Source organism: Toxotes jaculatrix, chromosome 13 (assembly GCF_017976425.1).
Source record: "Toxotes jaculatrix isolate fToxJac2 chromosome 13, fToxJac2.pri, whole genome shotgun sequence".
Taxonomy (NCBI): Eukaryota; Metazoa; Chordata; class Actinopteri; family Toxotidae; genus Toxotes; species Toxotes jaculatrix.
In genome coordinates this window covers 18,121,752-18,141,894 of record NC_054406.1, presented here as the reverse complement: position 1 = coordinate 18,141,894, position 20,143 = coordinate 18,121,752, and the positions used below count along the sequence as shown (strand labels likewise).

The following is a 20,143-nucleotide window of genomic DNA, read 5'->3' as shown; positions in this document are numbered from 1 at the left end:
ATACATTTAGGAGAGTTCACGGATTTAAAGCAACATAATCCCAGGGTATTATAATTATTGCAGTTAAAGTTGTTGCTGGAAAGATAAATGGAAAGTTGTTTTTAGGTTCCAGGGTTTGCATTGATATACAAAAAATGTGAGTCTGAAGTAGCTTAGAACTGCCAACAATCAGCCAAATCACTTGCTCACTGGAGTTTTTTCTGCAAACGTTTGCTCAGATCAAACCAGTAACCAGACCTAAGTCTTACAAATTCAAATGTGCATGTTTGTGAAAGCTGCTTTTCTTCTCAGTCGCAATATGTTCAAGGACCTAAGAGATACACAAAATGCATGACTCCCACTCTTCTTCTTTTTTTTTTTTTCTCTCAGGCTGCAGAGCACGAATGGGAACCAGCAAACTCCCATCTCCACAGCAACAGTCTCCATGGTGCACAGTGTCCCTGAGCTGATGGTCAGCTCAGAGGTGAGTCATATGATGGAGATACCTGGAAGACTGGGCTAGTAGGGCAGATACGCTTCACATTCATTCAAGAGCAATGCACACACAGAGATATTACAATATAATATCTCTGTGTGTGCATTGCTTTTAGAAGCACAATGTACTCACACATTGAAATGTCCTTTATTTTATATTGACCTTTTTTGAACTGTACCTGTATTTTGTGTCTTCAAAATAAACTGGGTTTTATGCCAAAAATTCATAAATAAATACTCAATGTTCAGTCTCTTTTATTTCATTTCTGCTTAATAGATTGTTATTAAAAAAAAAAAAGTACAGAGGCCTTGCACAGACATGAAGTGTGTGGTTGCTCTGATTTTCTAATATTCAATGTTTTATCTTCATTCACTCCAACAGCAAGCAGAACAGCTGGGCAGAGAAGACCAGCAGAGACTCCACCGGAACAAAAAGCTGGTCTTGATGGTGGATCTGGACCAGACCCTGATCCACACCACTGAACAGCACTGCCAGCGTATGTCTAATAAGGTATAATTCCGTCTTATCAGCATACTGTTACCTGGACTGTGCTGAACATAGTAAGGGCGTTTAATTGATATCAATATGAATTAAAGTATTTATTTGTAAGAGGGATAATTCCTCTTACATGTGTAACATAGTCTCACTTTAGTGCTGCCATAATGTCAGTGTCACAAATCATTGTTTCTGTACTCAGACCTTTTAATTTGTGTGCTGGTTGTTACTCGGTGCTGGTTTTGGCTCTTCACTGTTTACACGTCTGCGTTTACGTAACATGTGATGTGGATGGATTCAGAGTTATTCTCCTGAGCAAGATCAAACTGCTGTCTTGTTATAAATGCAAAATCTCAACAGAAATGATTGTTTTTAAGTTTACATTAGTACAGGCATTTTTTCATCTCACATTAGAAACAAGGTCTAGTATTCATAGTCTTGACTTAAGACCAAATGTTTCATCTTAAATCTGTTTTTTTTTTTTGTGTGTGTGTGTTTGACTTTTTTTTTTCCTCCAGGGAATTTTCCACTTCCAGCTCGGGCGAGGAGAGCCTATGCTCCACACACGACTACGACCGCATTGCAAAGAATTCCTGGAGAAAATTGCCAAACTCTATGAGTTACATGTCTTCACATTCGGGAGCCGCCTTTATGCACACACCATTGCTGGTAATGAACTCAACTCATTGTTTTTCACTGTACCACTCTTTCCCCAACATTAGAGGCACTGATAACATTAATCCACATAGATTTATTTATATCAAAATGTAGTAGGAAGTGAAGTATTTAGATTTTGACTGTTTAGGAAATTTTGTGCTGCTTATTTGTGTCCACAAGAGGGAGATGTCTGCTCACGTGTTGTAGTCCATCTGGTGCTGTGTTGGTTCATTGTTGTGCATCCAGTGTCTCCATGTGTCATTTGCAAGCAGCTGGGGTGCTAAATTTTAAAATGCATATTATGCCAGTTAATGTTTTGCCTGAACACTTTGTCTGTTTACATGCTGAATGTGCATATTTCCATTTCCAGCCCAGTGTTCGCAGCGCGTGGCTGCTAGCTGACTGGCTTTGGTTTCCTCCTAAATGAAAATATTTTTATGACAGAAGGATGGATTCTACTGAAGTGTAGGTCGTATGTTTATATGCTGTCTTTTTGGTATTCAGCCTGCAGTATTTCATCATACTGTATATAATAGAGGCAGCCCAGGTCCAGTACCGCTCTGCCTCCATATGATGAATGTTTAATGCGTTTTGAATTGGATTTTACTATTGGCCCTGATTCAGGGAGGTCGGCATGTTTCAGAGCAGTGCTCCAGCTATTGACAGCTTCTCTGTTGGTTTAAGAATCCTATACTCTGACTGTCTTGCTCAGCCGGGGTAGGTCCCTGTTTCTATGCAAGATATCACCAAAGAAGACTGTATATTTCTTTTCAGGCAGTCTTAGGCGCACTCCGAATCTCTCATTAAATGAAGTTTTGAAAACTTTGTCAGGCTTTCTAAGAGAAAATGTCTTAAAATGTGATAAAATGCTGTTTTCTTTGTAGGGGGAGTTTTTCTAATGTATCTAATGGTATATTAAATTATGTTACGTTTCAGCGCAAGAGAAATATCCATTGTGGTCCTAGAGAGGAAGAGCTGAACTTGCATTTAAATATGCCAATTGTTTTCTTCATATACTCTTTTATCCTTTTGTTTTTTAGGTTTTCTGGATCCTGAAAAGAAGCTTTTCTCTCACCGGATCCTTTCTAGAGACGAATGCATCGATCCTTACTCCAAGACGGGGAATCTTAGGTGGGAATCTGCTTCTGCTGAAGATGACAACTACATCAATTGTTAATAGTTCAGTCTGTGTTGATCCTCCATCTGTCTGCTCTCTAGACATTGTTTTACTTTGTTTTGTTTCCTTTTTGTATAGATATAAATTATAGAAAGTCGTCTTCTTCTTACAAGGTTATGGTCGTATGATCAGCACCACATGTTGGCAGCAGTGAATTCATCCATCTCATCTTCTGTAACTGTTTGAATCAGTCATTATTGTCAGTGACTGTGTTGGTAGAGTAGCACAAAGAGCAGAAATCTGTTATTTTCTCAGTGTCGTTTATGAATGGTTGTCAGTGACATTTCCTTACAAATAAAAATAAAAAGAAACTGAAAGATTGATGTTAGAAATTGAAGTTCCCCTCGCTTTGATTCATGAAAAACAGTCACTAAAACAACTCTGCAGCCAAAGACAGATAAATAACGGCTCGTCTGATTTTGGACATCTGTCAAAGAGCTCAGCACTTTTACCAGTGTCTTGTGCATTTTTCCTGACAGGAACCTTTTCCCTTGTGGGGATTCAATGGTCTGCATAATCGATGACCGAGAGGATGTGTGGAAGTTTGCACCTAACCTCATCACTGTGAAGAAATACATCTACTTCCAAGGCACAGGGGATATCAACGCTCCCCCCGGATCACGGGAAGCTCAGATGGCCAAGAAAGGTAAAGTACTCCCACATCTTTGATAAGCTGATGCATTTGTAGAAAAACCCTTTCACCACAAAGTTCCTAACAGTTTATGTAACACAGAGGGTTGAATGTACAACCAAGGAATGTACTGTACCAACCAAGTAATGTTTCCAGTACCCTGCTCATCCTCCTGTGAGAGGCACTTTTAACAAGCAGGGCAGTCTCACTGATCTTAGGCTGCTCTTATAAGTTCATAGTACTAATACTGAATGTTACACAGTCCATTATATAGTTGGAAATAAAGTCTCAGAGTTCACTGTACTACATCTCACTGACAGTCAGCTCAGTTATTTGTGTAACCAATAAAATATAATAGATAAATAGTTTCTCAGTAAGAAGTGTAGTTTCAGATATGTCTAATGTTTGCATGAATCTGGACGTCTGAATAGGTTAACAGTAGGTTGAAGGAAAAGTGGATTTATAGCATCGGCTGCTTTGAAGCTGCAGCCTGTGGGTCTGAGAGCTGCAGGGGTAAGGAGAAGGGAAGTGTAACCAAGGGTCTGGATATCTAAATTTGGTTATTGCAGTTTTTGTTTTGCATGTGTAAAGAGTTTTGTTTAATTTAATGTTTAACAGTGGAACAGAGTTCATTAGTTTAATTATTTTATATGTGTCTTTGCCTGCGCTTTTGATTTGAGATATGTGTTGGTATTGGAAAAACATGATTTTAAACACATGCAGCCCTAATGTGCATTAATTTGGATGTGGAATCTAAATACAGTTTTTTTGTTTGTTGAGGTTGAAAAATGTCTTGGTCATATCATTTATTACAAACACCCAGGCTGGACAATAAATACTCATCAGCACTGCGTTCATGTTCAGCCAGTACCCTGAATTCACATAATGAGCCTACACAGACACATGTCAAAGAACAAGGACAGACCCTCTTAAAGGTTTCCAATACTTTCACCTCTGTACGTCCCCTCTGTGCTGAACTGCTAAGTGATGGCCCCTCATAAAGGGAATCCTTTGAACTGCAGCGTACTCTCTTCATTATCATAGCAGGAAACGTGCTGCTTGGAGCCAGCCAGTGTGTGTGTCCTTGGGGGCTGTTTTAGCCCCACCTCCTTTACACCCACTCTCTCAGGCTGTCACATCAATTATCTGATAACTCCTGGTTGTACTGATCCCATGTTACAACAGCTGCCAGGCTCAGTAATAATTGTTAATATTGTTGCTAAATTCAAAGAGTAAAACATAAGCTCCGACCTCAGTTGAAGTATGTGTAGAGCCCACTGCGTATAATTCATTCATCAGAGACGACTTCTTACCGATTTTAATGCTGCATGTTAGACTGAAGCTCAAAGCAGATTTGGTCCAATGTAAATACAAACTCTTTTTATAAGGTATTTTCTGCCAGGATACTCTCTCGCTGCTTTGAACAGTTGAGCAAAAGTAAAAATAAACTACATTTTCATTCATTTAAATAACATAAAATGTGGTTTCTGATTATCCATAACTGACACCATGTTAAATATTATACCACACTATCTATTAATACACTTTAGATCGTGAGCCATTCTTCATCTTGAGATGATGCGGTGTAAGTCTAAAAAGGTTCTTTGTTTTTGAGAATATATTAAGCAGCATTGCAAAGTTTTGCCCTTAGTCTAAGTCGCTGCCTTCCTATTCTGAAGCCTGGCGTCCACTGGCCCGCGCCCGCTCTGGCGTGCCCTGCCTCCTCAGATTATTTAGCTGCCCTCTCATCTCCGTCCAGCCCTGCGCTTCCAAGTGACCTGCTTCCATGAATAAGCAAACTTCTTATTGTTGATGGAAGTGTATGTTATGCAGAGTTTACAGCACACTTCCAGCTCACTGAAAAAATTATTATGCCTCTAAATCCTTAATTCTCCCCCTCAGGTTTGCCTGTCTCAATGTCAGCACTACTGTATGGGTAAACTCTCTGTGATGTTGACAGGTTATCATTTGGCAATTATATTTCACGCTCAGAGTCACTTGCACTGGAGTGACTCGATGTACCCAGAGGAGTCTGAATAGCCTCAGTGGAAGATTCTGCATGGAGAAGTAGCTTCCTGAGCTAAAATCTGGGTTATACCCTGGGTATTATGTACTAATGTGAAAAGTTAGGAAGGTTGTCACTGACCTTCCAGAATTCATTAATGCTTTTCTCATGGTAAAATCTTGCTAGACAAGATTTGTTCTTTTTGCACTCGTGACATTTTTATTGTTTAACTAATACAGTTAATGCTTCCAGTTATGTTTTTGGCTTGTCTGATAATCTTTTCCTGTCTGTTGGTAGTTTCAGAACATTATATATAAGCACCTCTGTGCAAGATAATATTTGCCAACCACTGGCTTCAACCAAGTTTTCAATTAGACTTTCCATTTCAGTTGTCAGGATAGGGAACTCTTATGTACATTGGCCCGACTGACACCAGAATCCTTTAATCTTAAACTAATCCTGCCGCAGTCTCACCTATTAACCAGTGCGGTGGCCCTGCAAAAGGTGACACGATTCTGATGCACTTTAATTTCTTGTTCCAGCAGGAGGCCCCTCAGGCCGGCCGGCAGAGAGCACAGAATCAGCAGGGACGCTTGGCGCAGAAGAGCATAATAATGGCCTCAGGAAAAGGGCGAAGGACCACAGTGTTTCTGGAAAAGATGAACCCGCAACATCTCAGTCTTCTCAGGGAGTACCAACAAATGAACGGACTCATCCCACAGGGGCTGTGGAGGACGAATCAGGACAAAGTAAAGAGTCAGTGACTGAGGCAGTGCCTGGGGCAGGGTCAAAAGAAAATCAGGGCGGTGACAGAACAAATGTAAAGGAAGATGATAGCAACAGGATACAAGAGGCGCAGGAAGGTGCAAACTCATCGGCACCGAGCCACGAGTCCAATAATTTGGACTTTGACCTTTCCAGTGACAGTGATAATGACTCCATTACAGAAAAGCCTCCCTCGTCAGAGAGTGATAATGAAGGAAAGTCTTGCCAAGGAAAGAAGCATGGACAGGAAGGTGTTACACAAGAGCCCAGTGATGGGGAAGGGGCAAGGTTGGGGGACAGTAAAGGTCGGGGGGAAGGAGAAAACACCTCTGATGTAGCTGAACCTTCAGGAGTTCTTCTCCCAGACCCCGAGCTGGGAAATGGCTGCTCAGATAGGAGAGAGCCAGAAACAGAGTCCCAGAATAGTGAACAGTCTGGGGTCACCATGGGGGAGGAGCTGCTGGACCAGAGTATGGAGGACGAGGAGGAGGAGGAAGAGGAAGCCGATAACGATCAGGACGATCACCTGGTCTACCTGGAGGAAGTGCTAGAACGGATTCATGCTGAGTACTACGCCCGCTACGAGGCCTACCTGAGAAAGGAGGTCTCTGAAATGCCGGACATCCGCAAGATTGTCCCAGAGCTCAAAGGCAAGACACTGGAGGGCACCATGATAGTGTTCAGTGGTCTGTACCCGACCAACTACCCCATGGAAAGGACCCGTGAGTACTATCATGCCAAGGCACTGGGGGCTAAGATCGGCAAGAATCTGGCTCTCAGCTCACAAGATGCTAATCGGACAACACATCTCATCGCAGCAAGAGCTGGTACGTGGTAAATGCATAGAATTTAAGGGTCATGTGAGGCTTGTTAAAGTGTCGGGCTTCCTGACGTGTTGGCAGATTTGTGTGTCTGGGCCTCGTCTAAACTGGCTGAGCAGAGATAATTGAGATGGAGTACGCTGTCATCACAATTAGTGTATGTCAGAGGTCAGCCATTTCTGTACGATGAGCTAACATATGACAGTAAGGGTTTACGGGTGAGCCTCTGTATACCCCTGCTACATCCCCAGCAGCAGGTGTTACCTCTGAAGCAGCAGCAGTACGATGTTCTGTTTGCATTATCAGCAACTTAACACAGCTCTGATATGGTTAGAGTGTAAACAGGAAACACTGAGATTAATATCAGAGGTAAAATTTTGCTGTAGGACATGCATGTCGTTTCCTGTGAATCTGTGGTGAGAAGGGAGGCAATCTGAATACAGCGTGGTAATGGTGGATACTGCCACCATATAAGCCCTAGTATACACTGAACCAATACTGCAGAAAAAAAAATCTCTAATCTCTAATCAAAAAAAGTGTCAAGAAATTTTCTTTCTGTTTTTTTAAATTGTTTGACAGTGGTTACAAACAATTAACCACTAGTGAATCTGGGCCTCTGTCCTCCTCCTCACTTTGTTTTGAAGTTCTCCTGCACAGGAGTGGCCAACAATGGATTAATGATTTAAATAATAATGCTTAAAATTGATTTTCTCATAGTTCCCTGAGACGGCTCCTTCTCTGCAATTAGGTCTACTTGATTGACAGACACACGGTTCACTGCTTCTGAGAACCATGTGAATGCTGGAGACTGTGTTTGTATGTTTTTGTTTTTCCCCAAATGGTGAGGACTTGCACTTGTCAGACCTGGATAACGCTGAGGCTTAAAATAATGTACTGCTGTGCTGGGCTCAGACCATCACGTGTAAACATGTTGGCTGCAAAATGTCCTGTTTTGCTGTGGTGTTGGTCAGGCCAGTTATTTATCAAGCTCCCTAAGCACATAACTGTCATCAGCTGTTGCTGCCATCTGCAGAAACATGCATAATGTCCTTATGCATTTTCTGGTAGTTCACAAGATACAAACAATACATCACAGGGCTCTTCTCCATGGCTCTGGAAATGATGACTGTATTGCTAAGAATCCAGATTAGCTTCTGAAAACAAGCACAGGAAGTGGCACCGTTGCCTTGGGAGCCGGCCCCGCTGAGAGCTGCACTCGGCAATCACTCACCTCATACATCAGGAGCGAAAAATCAGCGAGAGATGGAATAAGGGCAATATGAGCAGGAGGTTGCTTTGACCGGAAAAAGAAAATGTCTGTTTTCTTGCCAGAAAAGCAAAATTGATAGATTAAGATATTCATCACTTGCATCTCACAAAGGTAATTGATTAATTATAGTGTTTAACAACCAGGTCCTCTTCATCTTTAACTCCATGGATCTGTTAAAGAGAACTGGCATAAGATTTTGGACATTATTAATGGTGCGCAGGGGATGAATCCTAGTGTGTTTGGTGATCCCATGACTTTTCACAGAGCGTCACTGGCAAATCAAAATTTAACCAAGTCAAGTCTTTGGTGTTATGACCACAAACTAATAACATTCCCAGCAGCCTCAGCTGCACCTTGACTATAATGCTAATTAGAAAATGTTTGGTGAACATCTTCAGCATTGTACCTGCTAAATATATATAAACTAATAAATAAACTATACAGAGCTGTTAGCATTACTGACTCTTAGAGTATATAATGTTTTTTTTTCTTTCAGCACATTTAAATCATAATGGAATAATGAATAATTAGCATGATGCACATGTTATGTTTTGCTGCTTAAGTTGATGGAAAAACACTGAATATCCAGTTTGTCCAGTTTATGGCAAACAGCCACTCTGCATACTACACCAGCTGAATTGAAAATGTGTCCAAACAGCAGTAGTCAATATCTGAACAAGCATTTGATTGTGGGCCATGCATGGCTAAAATGACCCAGGGTAAATGAGCCTCTGCACTCAAAGATTTATTTTGGTGTCTTTGTGTCAAACATCAATAAGTGTTATTCAAGCAGAAACGCATCTCTCTGTGGATTTCACCCAAACAAAGCACCGCCTTTTGGATTTCTTAGAGAACTGTTGTGCTGGCAGAAGAGTGAAAGGACGCTGGCTCCAAAAGACAAATCCTCCTCGCTATCTTTCTAATAATATTGACCAGGCGATTATTAGACCTCTTTTCTCTTCCAGGAAAGAAAATCTGAGCATTGATCTGAATTATTCAACAGACCCAGAGAGTGTGTAATTGGTAATAGCTTTTGTTTGTAAGGTCAAAACCTTTCCCTCATTCACTCCTGTCACCCAGGCACCGAGAAGGTTCGTCAGGCACAGGGCTGCAAGCACCTTCATGTTGTCAACCCCGACTGGCTGTGGAGCTGTCTGGAGCGCTGGGAGCGGGTGGAGGAGCAGCTGTACCCACTGAAGGAGGACTACTCCAAGACGCCAAGGTAAAGGAGCTGTCTAGTGAGCCGTGGTCTTACAGGCCCCACCAGACCTAGTAGATGTTAACTTATAACTTAAAAAAATACTACAGATAATCCTTTCCAATTCTCTCTCTGAGATCTGTTTTTCTTGTCTGTTAAAAGGAGCAACAGTCCAGCAACTTTCCCTGACAACCAGGGCTCCCTGCAGAAGCCTGTTTTCCATGCAGCTCCCATCCACCACAGACCTTCACCTCCAGCCCTCGAGATTCGGACCTACGACCCCGTCACGGGGAAGCTGATCCGCAGGGGCCCTCAGGTGTCACGGCCACCGCCCTACCTCCAGGCATCAGGGTCTTTGTTGCTCTCTGATCACAGGGAGCAGTCTTCTCTCAGGTACTGCTCAAGAACTGAGTCAGATTTGTGTGATACACATACGCAGTGAATGAGACTAACTCAAATGGGGCTGGATTTGTGTAAATAGGTTTTCTGTTTGTTGCCCATTTTCAGGTTCCGAGTCTCCTTTTTGAAAAATGTAAACCTATTAAATGATATTAATAAAAATTTCCCAAATCATCAAACCATAACAGCCACTGCTGCTTATTTTCAGATAATCCCACATCCGTTCTTCATTATAACTGTGTATTAATCCACTGTTGAACATACTCTCCAGTGAATACAGTTTTTACTCCCTTTGCTAAAAACTACAGTTCACGCTGTTTAGGAAAATCACTGAAACTATACTTGTGAGCGGTTTTTGAACATTTACATCTTGACTGGGGACAGATGAACTTGGGGCTGAGACCGACACGACCAAGGAGTCTGAAAGTATTTGTGTATAAAAGTGGGTGTTATGCTACTGATGTTTCTCTGTTTAGCACTGACTGCAGAGTAACTCGTAACACATTCATTCATGTCATCTGGGCCACATTTCCATCCCTCCCACTTTAGGTATGTTGCTACTGAACTATATGAATTACCCCCAGTGGAGACATGCGGTGTCTTCAGCTAACAACTGAGGACCAATAAAAAAAAAAACCCCAACAAACCTTTTACTGTATGCATCCTTTATAGCGTTTGGTGGCTGGGGAAACCTGTCAGCCTCTGAATGTGAGTGCGTTGCTCCCAGACGAGCCTCAGAGCCCGTGTTTCACATCTTTTCATCTCCTCGTTAGGTCTTAAATAAAAGCACAATAAAATCCAGGCTGCATTACACTGCTAGGGGAGAAGGTTTCTCTTCAACAGTGTAAAATACTCATCTTAAAAATGTTTTATACTCTTCCAGTCATATAAATATTTGATTTTGTAGTCATGTCCTAATTTAATTTCCAACCTCAGTTTGATAAGAATAATGTGGCAGGTGCAAGAAAAGCCTCACAGTTCGTCAAAGTCACCTTCGTGTTTTTCCATTTGATTTGTCGTTCATGTGTCAGTCACAAATGCTAATGAAGAGTGTGTCCTCTCTGTGTGTGTTTATAAACTCCTTCTTCACATCTCTTTACTGGACAGTCACGCTGGCTTAAATGTTTTGAATTGAATATATCAGTGATGATACACTGCAATTAATACTCACAGCATGAAATGAGCATGAAATTGTCCCACTTTATTCATGGATTAGAGGCAGTGTGGAGGTTTAAGGGAGTTGCATAAACTTGGATTTAATCATCAAAGAAGATCTGTTCAATTAAGCACTGCCAAGAGGAAGCAACATCCTTTTCCCTCTTGCATAAGATTTGCATCTAATGGGTTTTTGTTACAGAGATAAAGCCTTTGCAGCTCCTATCATTGGTCTCCAGGTCAGCCTTCACTCTTCCACCCTGCTCTCTGCAAATTGTCTGTGCGGTGAAAAAAAAGTGCTGATTCTGTACAGTGTTTGCAAATGAATGCAGTTTCCTTACAGTTTCTGTGAAGAGTGCTTTGAAAAACAATGCATTGGAAAGCGGGACAAACAAACCAGCAAAAATCCCCAAAACAAAGTAACTATCTCTTACTTCTTATAACAAAACATAAATAAATATTCATTTTCAGTGATGTAAGTGGATTTCTTGGTTGACTCAGCCGATGACAGACTTGTCAGTTTAATTAATTCAGTTCATTAATTGATATGGATGATTAAGAGGCAAAAAAATGGCCTCCTTACGATTTCAGCCAGATTGTGATATGATTGTAAAAACAACTAATATAATAGATGTCACTGCTCAGGTCACAGAAATACCTGATATCTTCAGCTATCTTGTCAGTCCCTCTGTTCGGTTGCAATGAAGCAGCTTGCCTTCGTAGTGTTTTAAGTTATTTGTCTGTTATTTTGCCACAGGGGAACCTCAAAGAGTCAGCAGGATGACGGGGCAGGGTCCAGCCAAGACGACGAGCAGCCGGGACCGTCTCGTCGGAAACGACAGCCGAGCATGTCAGAAACGATGCCTCTATACACACTTTGCAAGGAGGATCTAGAGAGCATGGACAAAGAGGTAAGGAAGGAGGAAACGCTACTGTTGACTCATCCTTCTATTAATTTGCAATTCCAAGAAAGATCACAAAGAGGAGGAATAAAAATGTCCTGAGAGGCTTGGAAATAATTTATATGGTGTACTGTAAAAAAAAAAAAAAAAAGTTAAGGACAGGCAAAAAACCAAAGACTTCATATTATACAGTAATCAAGGTGTTTGAATACTCTCGTCTCAGCAGTGAGTCAGTTATTTTTCCATTGCTACCTCACAGTTTGAGACAAGACATTATTACCAAACTGTGCCGCTCCCCACAATCAAGGAATCTTTGTTGTTGTCACCATAAACAACTTCATTTTCAGAACAGACTTGCTGTGTTTAGCTTTTGGTAGTTTCAAAGCTCCTGCATAATAAGCCTTTGTTGTTTTGGACTTCCAACTTTCCTATTCTTATCTTTATCTGATAAGAGATTTGTGATCTTGCCCCTTTTGCAGTGCTGATGGAGCTGTAATGAAGTATTTATTTACAAACTCAGCACTTAGATTTTACTTAATCCACATTGAAAGTCTTATTTACGTCACTAAGAAACTACTGGAAGGCATTTATTGGTCAACAGCTACATAATAATAATAACTTGTTATATTACTCCTTTCGTGCAAAGGTGCAAGCCAAAGCCATTCACAAAACACGATTAAAGCCAAAAATGAAAATAAACGGTAACCCTGAATAAAACATCCGATACAACAATATGATAAAACATAAAAAGTACCAATAAATTCAACTTAAAAATTAATGCAAAAGCTATAGATTAAGATTTGAGAGCTGACAAAGTTGGATAACCCCAAATTAAAAGCCTCATCAAAAAGATAGGTCTTTAATTTCTTCTTAAAAAGTATCAAGGGAGTTTGCTTTAGTGGCATTAAAACAGGAAGCAGATTCACCAGATCTGTCGCTAGAACTTCTAAAAGAAAGATGTAAAAGTTCTTATTGGAACATAAAATGAAAGACAGTTGCTGATAGTGGAAGATAAACAAGAAAAAAGACCTTAAAATCAGGTACAGGTAGCCAGCGCAGGGTCGTGAGCAGCAGTGTAATGTGATCCCTTTTTTTCTTTGTACTAGCCAAAGTCCTGGCTCCAGCATTCTGAATTAATTGTTGCTTAATTGTTGCTGCTGTAATCTGAGTAACTTGTAATTGAAGTATTTCTCTTCATTTCTGTATTGCTCAGACTTAAAAATGGTCTCATTTTGTCTCATGTTCCTAGCATCAAAAAAAAGAAGATGTCTTTGTGATCTTGTTAATATGGCAAATAAAATGTAGAGCAGAGTCTGAAAGGAGCAGCAGTTCTCTGGTGAAATAGAAATCTCCAACTGTGTATCACCTGCATAACAGTGATATTTGACATCATATGGAGAATATATAAAAAAAATAAGAACAGGTCCCAGAGTCCTTCCATGAGGAACACCACAATCAGTGTGAAACCTGATTGTGCGTTGGCCAAAGTTAGCTGTCGGTTTGTGTGGTTTTATTATGCAGCCCCGGGAGACAGCATTCGGCCAGTTTTATTGACTGACAGAAATAATGTACATTTATAGACATCTTTGAAAACATCAGAGCAACGCGTCCTTTAGTGCAGCATCTTCCTTACTTTTCCAGCCTGTCATATATTCTGATATCATGTCAGCGTACTTTCTGCATTTTCTTTGCCATCCTTGCAAAGCAGGTGAAGTGATTACTAATGTCTAAGAGATCTGCACCTCCTGCTTGGATAATACTCTTTAATGGAGGCTGAATTCTGCTAATGCTTCAGCGGGGGAAAATGTGCAAAGCGGATCCTTGAGATCTGTCAAGAGCCTCTCAGCAGGTGATTATTCTAAAGAAAAGGCTTTGTGCCTTGTTCACATGGGACATGACGTGAGGTCACATATGGGCTAGTGGTAATTATTTTGTCCCTTTTTCATGTAATACGATATAATATCTCACTGGAAAGCTGCACTGGTTATCACTCAGCCACTTTATTTTTTTTAGGTATAACATGAGTCACATGTACAGGAGTGTGGCGTGAGGTGGCTGAACTAGTGTCAGTCGCATCGACTGACACTAGTGTGCAGGGGAGTGAGTGATATATTTGTCCTATTTGTAGATAAGGTATAATGAAGATCATTAATATCATTAATAATGTGGAGTGTATTTAAAAATGCACAGCAACAAATGACATTCTAGTTCTTTATGATGAAGGAGCTTTGTCTCCTTAAACTTTTAGATCTAAGACCGGTTATATATCCTGCAAGGAAATGGGACTTTAAGTTAAATTTAATGATCTGGATGTCAGTGTGATTGGTCATGCTTTAAATGACAAACTGACTTCTGTTACTGGGATGCTAAGCACTCAGCCTGGTTATTAACTCAGCTGAATTCTGAAGTTAAGTAAATCTGTAGCTGCAGGCGACGGCTCAGTCTGAGAACTGCTTTGCCATGCCTTTTTGGAAATAGACTTTTTTCCCTCCCTTTTTTCTCCTACACCTATGTGCTTGAAGATGATGCAGGGCTGCATCACATATCCTATAAGAATTAGCTGCTGGCAAAGCCAACAGCTATGTAACATTTCACTTTATGTTTTATAATCACATCTCCGAGCTTTCAAGGCAATGTCTAATAAAATAATGTCTAAAACAGTCTTTTTTATTGTACTTTAGCTAAAACATTATTTATTGATTTTAACATTTTAATTTACAAACCTAGGAATCATATTTTCCTAATACTGAAGCCTGGATGTATTTGGGTAGAGGTGAGCAGCGTTTGTCACCGCCTTTTTTTTTTTTTTGGTTCTACCACTGGGGACGCCAGATTTGGAAATTCTGACATTCAGCACATACTGGCTTCAAGGATTGAGGATAGACTGTTGGCTGAGCCCTGCCTCCCTTAGTTTCTCTTGCACCTGTCAAGGTTTCTGTTCTCGCATGGCACGTGTGCAGTTTATAACGAAAGGGGGGCAGATTTACCACTCAGAATTCAGAGGTAGATAAAAGCAGGCTTCTCATTTCAAGCCGTGACCATTGTTAACTAAGCAAATGTTTGCTCAATGACTTGGTTAAAGGTGCAGCCTTCTTTTGACCTTCATCCTAAAATGTGAATCTTCTGCATTAGCTGATGATCCATGTAGAAAACATGGAAATAAAAAAAAAAAACATAATTGTTCTTATATTGCTGTGTAGCGTTGGTTATTTCTGTGATTATAATAATTAATGGAAGATGAAACCCTCATCCTAAAGGTAATTGTTCCTGGTTGAATTTGTCCGCTGAATTTGTCCTTCATATACTGCAACTATGGCAAAAACAGGATATATTTTCAAAGTTCAGGTCTGTGTTTGTGCCTATTAGACATCGTGACGACTGCAGCAGGAAGCAAACTGGAAACTGTTTCTATTATTAATCTGGAAATGGTACATTATGTCAGTGGTTGAGTCAGGCTTTTTGTGTGATTGTGTCAGCCGGGGAGGTTAGACTGTAAAAGGTTTTCTCTGTCCCCTTTCTTGAATAATGTGGGGTATTTGAAAAAGAGAGAATGTGCTTTTTTGAAAAACATATTTTTCATGATTATTTGAATAAATGAAAATGTTAGCAATATGTTGTGAACTTTGGAAATAGATGGCTTTTGGGTCATTGTTGACCACAGGATTAAATTTAACGTGTTAGAGCTTTTCAACAGAGAAGGGCAGAAATTGTATTTCTCTTAGAAAAATGGATCTCGATTTTATTTGTCCCCGCATATAAAATGTGTTGTTTAATTATGAAAACATGGAAAATATGTCTCCTAACTATGTAAGGGCTGACCTCTTATGAAGACGACCATGAACAAGCTCAGAGTTGATGTCGCTAATGTGACGATTATTCATCTTCTTTGAACTGCTACAGAGACAAGATCTATCTACTATATATCCTCACTCTCAGTACAGCAGAAAGGTGCCAGAACTACTGTACAAAGTACATTCATTCTCATTTATCACACCTTTGAACCCCAGAGGCCTAACCCTTTAATGCTGACGGACTGTGCTTTTAATAATAATTAGTATCAATCAGTACAACTGTGCAATAAAACATTGTCATTTTAGTACGGCCCTAACATTAATTATCAGTATTAATTAAAGGCCAGCCTCTTGCTAATGTAGCACTATCATAGTTGAAAATCGAGTTGGCTAATGAGGTGTTCAGTTCTCACACCGAGTATTGTTCCCAAAACACCAGCAGCACTTGTTGTGTAAATGTGACATTTAGATGGCTTGAGCATAAAGCTGAGGGAAGTTCACCGACGAGCAGGGAGGATTTGATGATGTTTTTGCACCATCTGGTTGTTTTTTGTTGCATTGGAAGTCACTGACCCCTCCATTGGTTCAGGCAGGACTCATTTCATTCATTATGGAGACTTGGAAAATACTTTTGTTGTAATAATATATTAAAAATGAAAATGTCAGGCTTATTTTCAGATGCTCATTTTAGAGTGAAAAATTTATGCATTCATCTACGTTTGTAAGACCCAGTCTGAATGCAATACGTGATATCCATGCATGCAAACAATAAGCACAGTCAGGGAGAGAAAGAATGATTTTTGTTGATAAATAACTTAAAAATAACTGAACCCAGGTTCTTTCAATAAATACAAGTTGCAAACTATTCTTTGTCATTTAGTGATGTTTAAAATACAGGACAAATAGTGTTCAAGGTAATAACGTAAAAACGTGATGAATCAACACTGAGCCATTAGCACAGAGCACATTTTCATGTGTATTTCCAGTGCAGATGAATAAAGATTAGTGGGTATGTCTTCAGGGGCAGCTACAGGGCAAAGTCTTGATTTTTGATTTAACACCATCAAGGCTGCCGCCCGGTTAGCTCAGTTGGTAGAGCACGAGACTCAATCTCTTGGGGTCGTGGGTTTGAGCCCCACTTTGGACGGTGCCACCTCCCATGGGCTCACCACCCATGGGAGGTGCCATAGGACTTCGGTGCACTGTTGACTGGGCGGCAGTCGCCCAGACCCAGATAAGTGGAAGATGATGACATGACACCACCAAGGCTCAGGAATTTCTGTTAGGCTATCATAATATGGAAGGCGGATTACTTCCTTCTTGCAAGCAGGACTAAATCCTTGTCCAGCATCTTTTGTACTGTAGAAAGGTAAAGAAATTAAGTCGAAGGAAGGGTCCTTTGTAGATACACTGTATTTCAAATGTCATCCTCCTCGGACTGCCTTCGCTAAAGGGCAGTCTGTGACATTCTTAAACACTCTAGATCTTCAGGGCAAAAAAAAAAAGAACCAGTCTTAATTGGCAGGAGCAAGGTACACATCTGAGTCAGGTAGACAGCCTCACATTTAAATGTCACCAATGGTTACATGGTGGTATGTGTCAGTTTACCTGAAGCAACATGTGCAGAGTTGCCCAGCGAAGAATCACGGCAGTGTACCAGCTGCATGACCTTTCTTTGAATTTGCTGTTCCCTTGTTGGTTGCATCATTACCGTATGGAGTGTGATATCCATGTGGACTGCCAATCCTCGATACGCTGTTATTAGTCAGGAAAAGTTGCCCTATGTACCCTGCTTTTAGCAAACCAAAATAATTAACAGAAAACAGCTGATAGCTGCAGACTGTGGTGATTGTAGAAGGTTGATGAAGTGTTACCGTACAGTAGAAAGTACTGCTTAATGAACATTTAAAGAGCACTCCTTCTAGTAGTGAACCATGCAGGATCAACAGCTGAAACTCTCTTCCCAGTTAAACCAAAAATGTCACCCTCAGATACATTCACAGTATTGGTTCACGTGGTGTACTGTATGATGAGTCTTATCCCTTACTTCAAAGATAACTGCCTTGTGGGCGTATTGCGTTATGGGCGATAGCTTCTTTAATGAGAGACTTCTCCCTCTGTACTTGAATTTAACACACGAGTACCACAGGGTGTGTGGAAGCAAGCCCGTGTGCTGATATGCAAGGACTGACACTGAAACTAGAGTATAGACAGTGTATTTGGAGTCGTGTTTCTGGTCACCTGATGAAAGTAAGTTCAGTATTCACTCTTCTTTTTGATCCGTTTTGGTCTCCATCAAGCCCTGAGGGAAATAAAACTTTAACATTTGGGAGCTGTAAAACCAATATGTTAAGCAGAAAGACACTAAAATGCTCCATAGAGTTCAGAGAAACTCCAGATAAAGGCAGTAATTCTATAGTATGTGTTAATCATAGCAAGGAAGCCCATTCACCTCAGTGAATAGGGTTCACAGTCATTTGACCCATTGTTTATTTAAAATTATTGTGAAGGTCCTTTTGAAACTCACTGGTATTTCTTGGAGTGGGCAGGTCATTACATTAAGGACATTCTGCTTTACAAAAGCAACGTAAAGCACAGTGTGATTTCAGCTAGCACTGAATGCTAGCCTGGAGAGTATAAAAAATCACTCTGTTGTTCAGTTTACATCATAATGGCAGCTATAGTGGCTTAACCATGTGTAGTCTAAGGAGTTGTCTAAGGTTGTCTGCTCTCTCCATCTTGCTTTATAACGTTTTCATAACTCCAGGCACTATCCACCATTATTCATCAAGGAGTATGAATTGGCTTGGCTGAGTCTGCATTCTTTGACTATACAGCATCAAGGCAGTACTCCATGTTCATTATACTTGGTGTCAGGGTCTTTAAATATCTAAAACACACAAGATTTTAATTTTTGTCATCTGCACGGCAATATAATATCCAGTTCAAGCTCCATTTCACTCTTTAAACATGCATTGTTAGGGGTTAAAACACAAGTCGATTTGCTTTATATATTTGAATGTGAATATAATATCGGCTGGATTTGAATTCCTGAGGAATTAGCATTTTAAGTGCCCTTATTTCTGTAGAACAGTGGGTTTATCAACACCTTTCAACTGTTCCGGCACACCCAGTCAGAGTTAAATGAAATCCTGATGAGTTCAGGCTCCACGAGTCAATGAACAGCGAATGATTATTAGACCGAGTCAGGTGAAGATTTAGACACAGGGAAGTGTTGGTGTGACACTTGTGACACCATAGGGGCCCTCAGAGACATCCCTCATTAAGCCTGGGATCATAGGAGATCAATCACAGTGATCCCAGCTCTCCCTCCGCCTCCAGGTATTGATCTCTTACGTCCTTGGTGAGATAAAATCCTCAGGAGTTACCGTGGAGAAGAACTTTCTGCATGAGTCTGCAGAATATAGAAGCTTCTTAGGGATTTATTTTGATCATATTATGATGATAGCTCTAGCTATAGAATCACATACCGCTATTATTCGCTGATTAAAAATTGTGTGTCTTTGCAAACAGGCATTTTTTCATCCAGCCAGATTGTGTCCCAGGACAGTGCTTTAGCCGAATCCCCTGCTGCCGGACCCATAGGACCCTGCGTTGTAACCTGCCATGGCTAATAAGTACCAAAGAGTAGACAAATCCAGTGTGCAGTATATGAAAGCCGTTATTGCTCTGCGGCAACAGACTTACAGACCAGTAATTACAGCTTTAGTGTGAAGAATCGCAGCCAGTCCCAGCAGAGCTTCCACAGATATAAAGGGACGCATGGTTCGAAGGATTTGACTCAGCTGATGGTGAGGTTTCTGTTGATTTGAAAACTTCATTTAATTTCTCTCTTTGCAACAAAGTCCCAAGTTTACTTTAACTGTGGCGCGAGGCTCCCCACTCAGCTGACCAAGCTGCTCCGGCCTGATACAAATGCTGTTTGTCAACTTGACATTTCACAGACAGTATCAGCTGAAGAGCCCATGATAAGATGTGAAGAGTGTGGTATGTAGAAATGCTAGGGCAGTAATTGCATTCGTTTGGCACGTGGTCCATGGAGATTAAACATAGGGCGAGCATAGCAGATAAGTACTAGGGGTTATGATGCGGTCATGTCATGTTATTTGGACTGTACCGTGCCTGATAAAGAAATGTCAAATATAGTTTTTTTCAGTATGCTGAGAACACTTCTAATACTCGGGTTTTGACAGAAGTTAAACTTTGAGTTGCGTAGAGCGCTTTTAAAAATCCAATGATAAGATTCCAGCTGTGTGTTTGTACTTGGAAACATCATATCCTTGTTCCATAAGCCCTTACATTGACTCACGTGCATGCAGCTGATCAAAAAAATGGGGACTGTTTAAATGAAAATGACCACAGTAATTTAGTCCTGAAATTA

The 20,143-nt window shown here is 40.6% G+C and overlaps 1 protein-coding gene across 3 annotated transcripts in view; it reads left to right on the top strand.

The window, feature by feature from the left end:
- ctdp1 (CTD (carboxy-terminal domain, RNA polymerase II, polypeptide A) phosphatase, subunit 1) overlaps positions 1 to 20,143 on the top strand; it is a 60,411-nt gene that overhangs the window by 2,576 nt on the left and 37,692 nt on the right. For 2 of the 3 annotated variants that reach the window (XM_041053881.1, XM_041053883.1), the window contains exons 3-11: positions 370 to 463; positions 857 to 985; positions 1,489 to 1,639; positions 2,668 to 2,758; positions 3,284 to 3,450; positions 5,983 to 7,032; positions 9,377 to 9,518; positions 9,657 to 9,887; positions 11,806 to 11,959. In XM_041053881.1, the coding sequence (XP_040909815.1) occupies positions 370 to 463; positions 857 to 985; positions 1,489 to 1,639; positions 2,668 to 2,758; positions 3,284 to 3,450; positions 5,983 to 7,032; positions 9,377 to 9,518; positions 9,657 to 9,887; positions 11,806 to 11,959 (2,209 nt within the window). The remainder of the gene's footprint in view (positions 1 to 369; positions 464 to 856; positions 986 to 1,488; positions 1,640 to 2,667; positions 2,759 to 3,283; positions 3,451 to 5,982; positions 7,033 to 9,376; positions 9,519 to 9,656; positions 9,888 to 11,805; positions 11,960 to 20,143) is intronic. The other variant, XM_041053882.1, reaches the window with a different exon arrangement.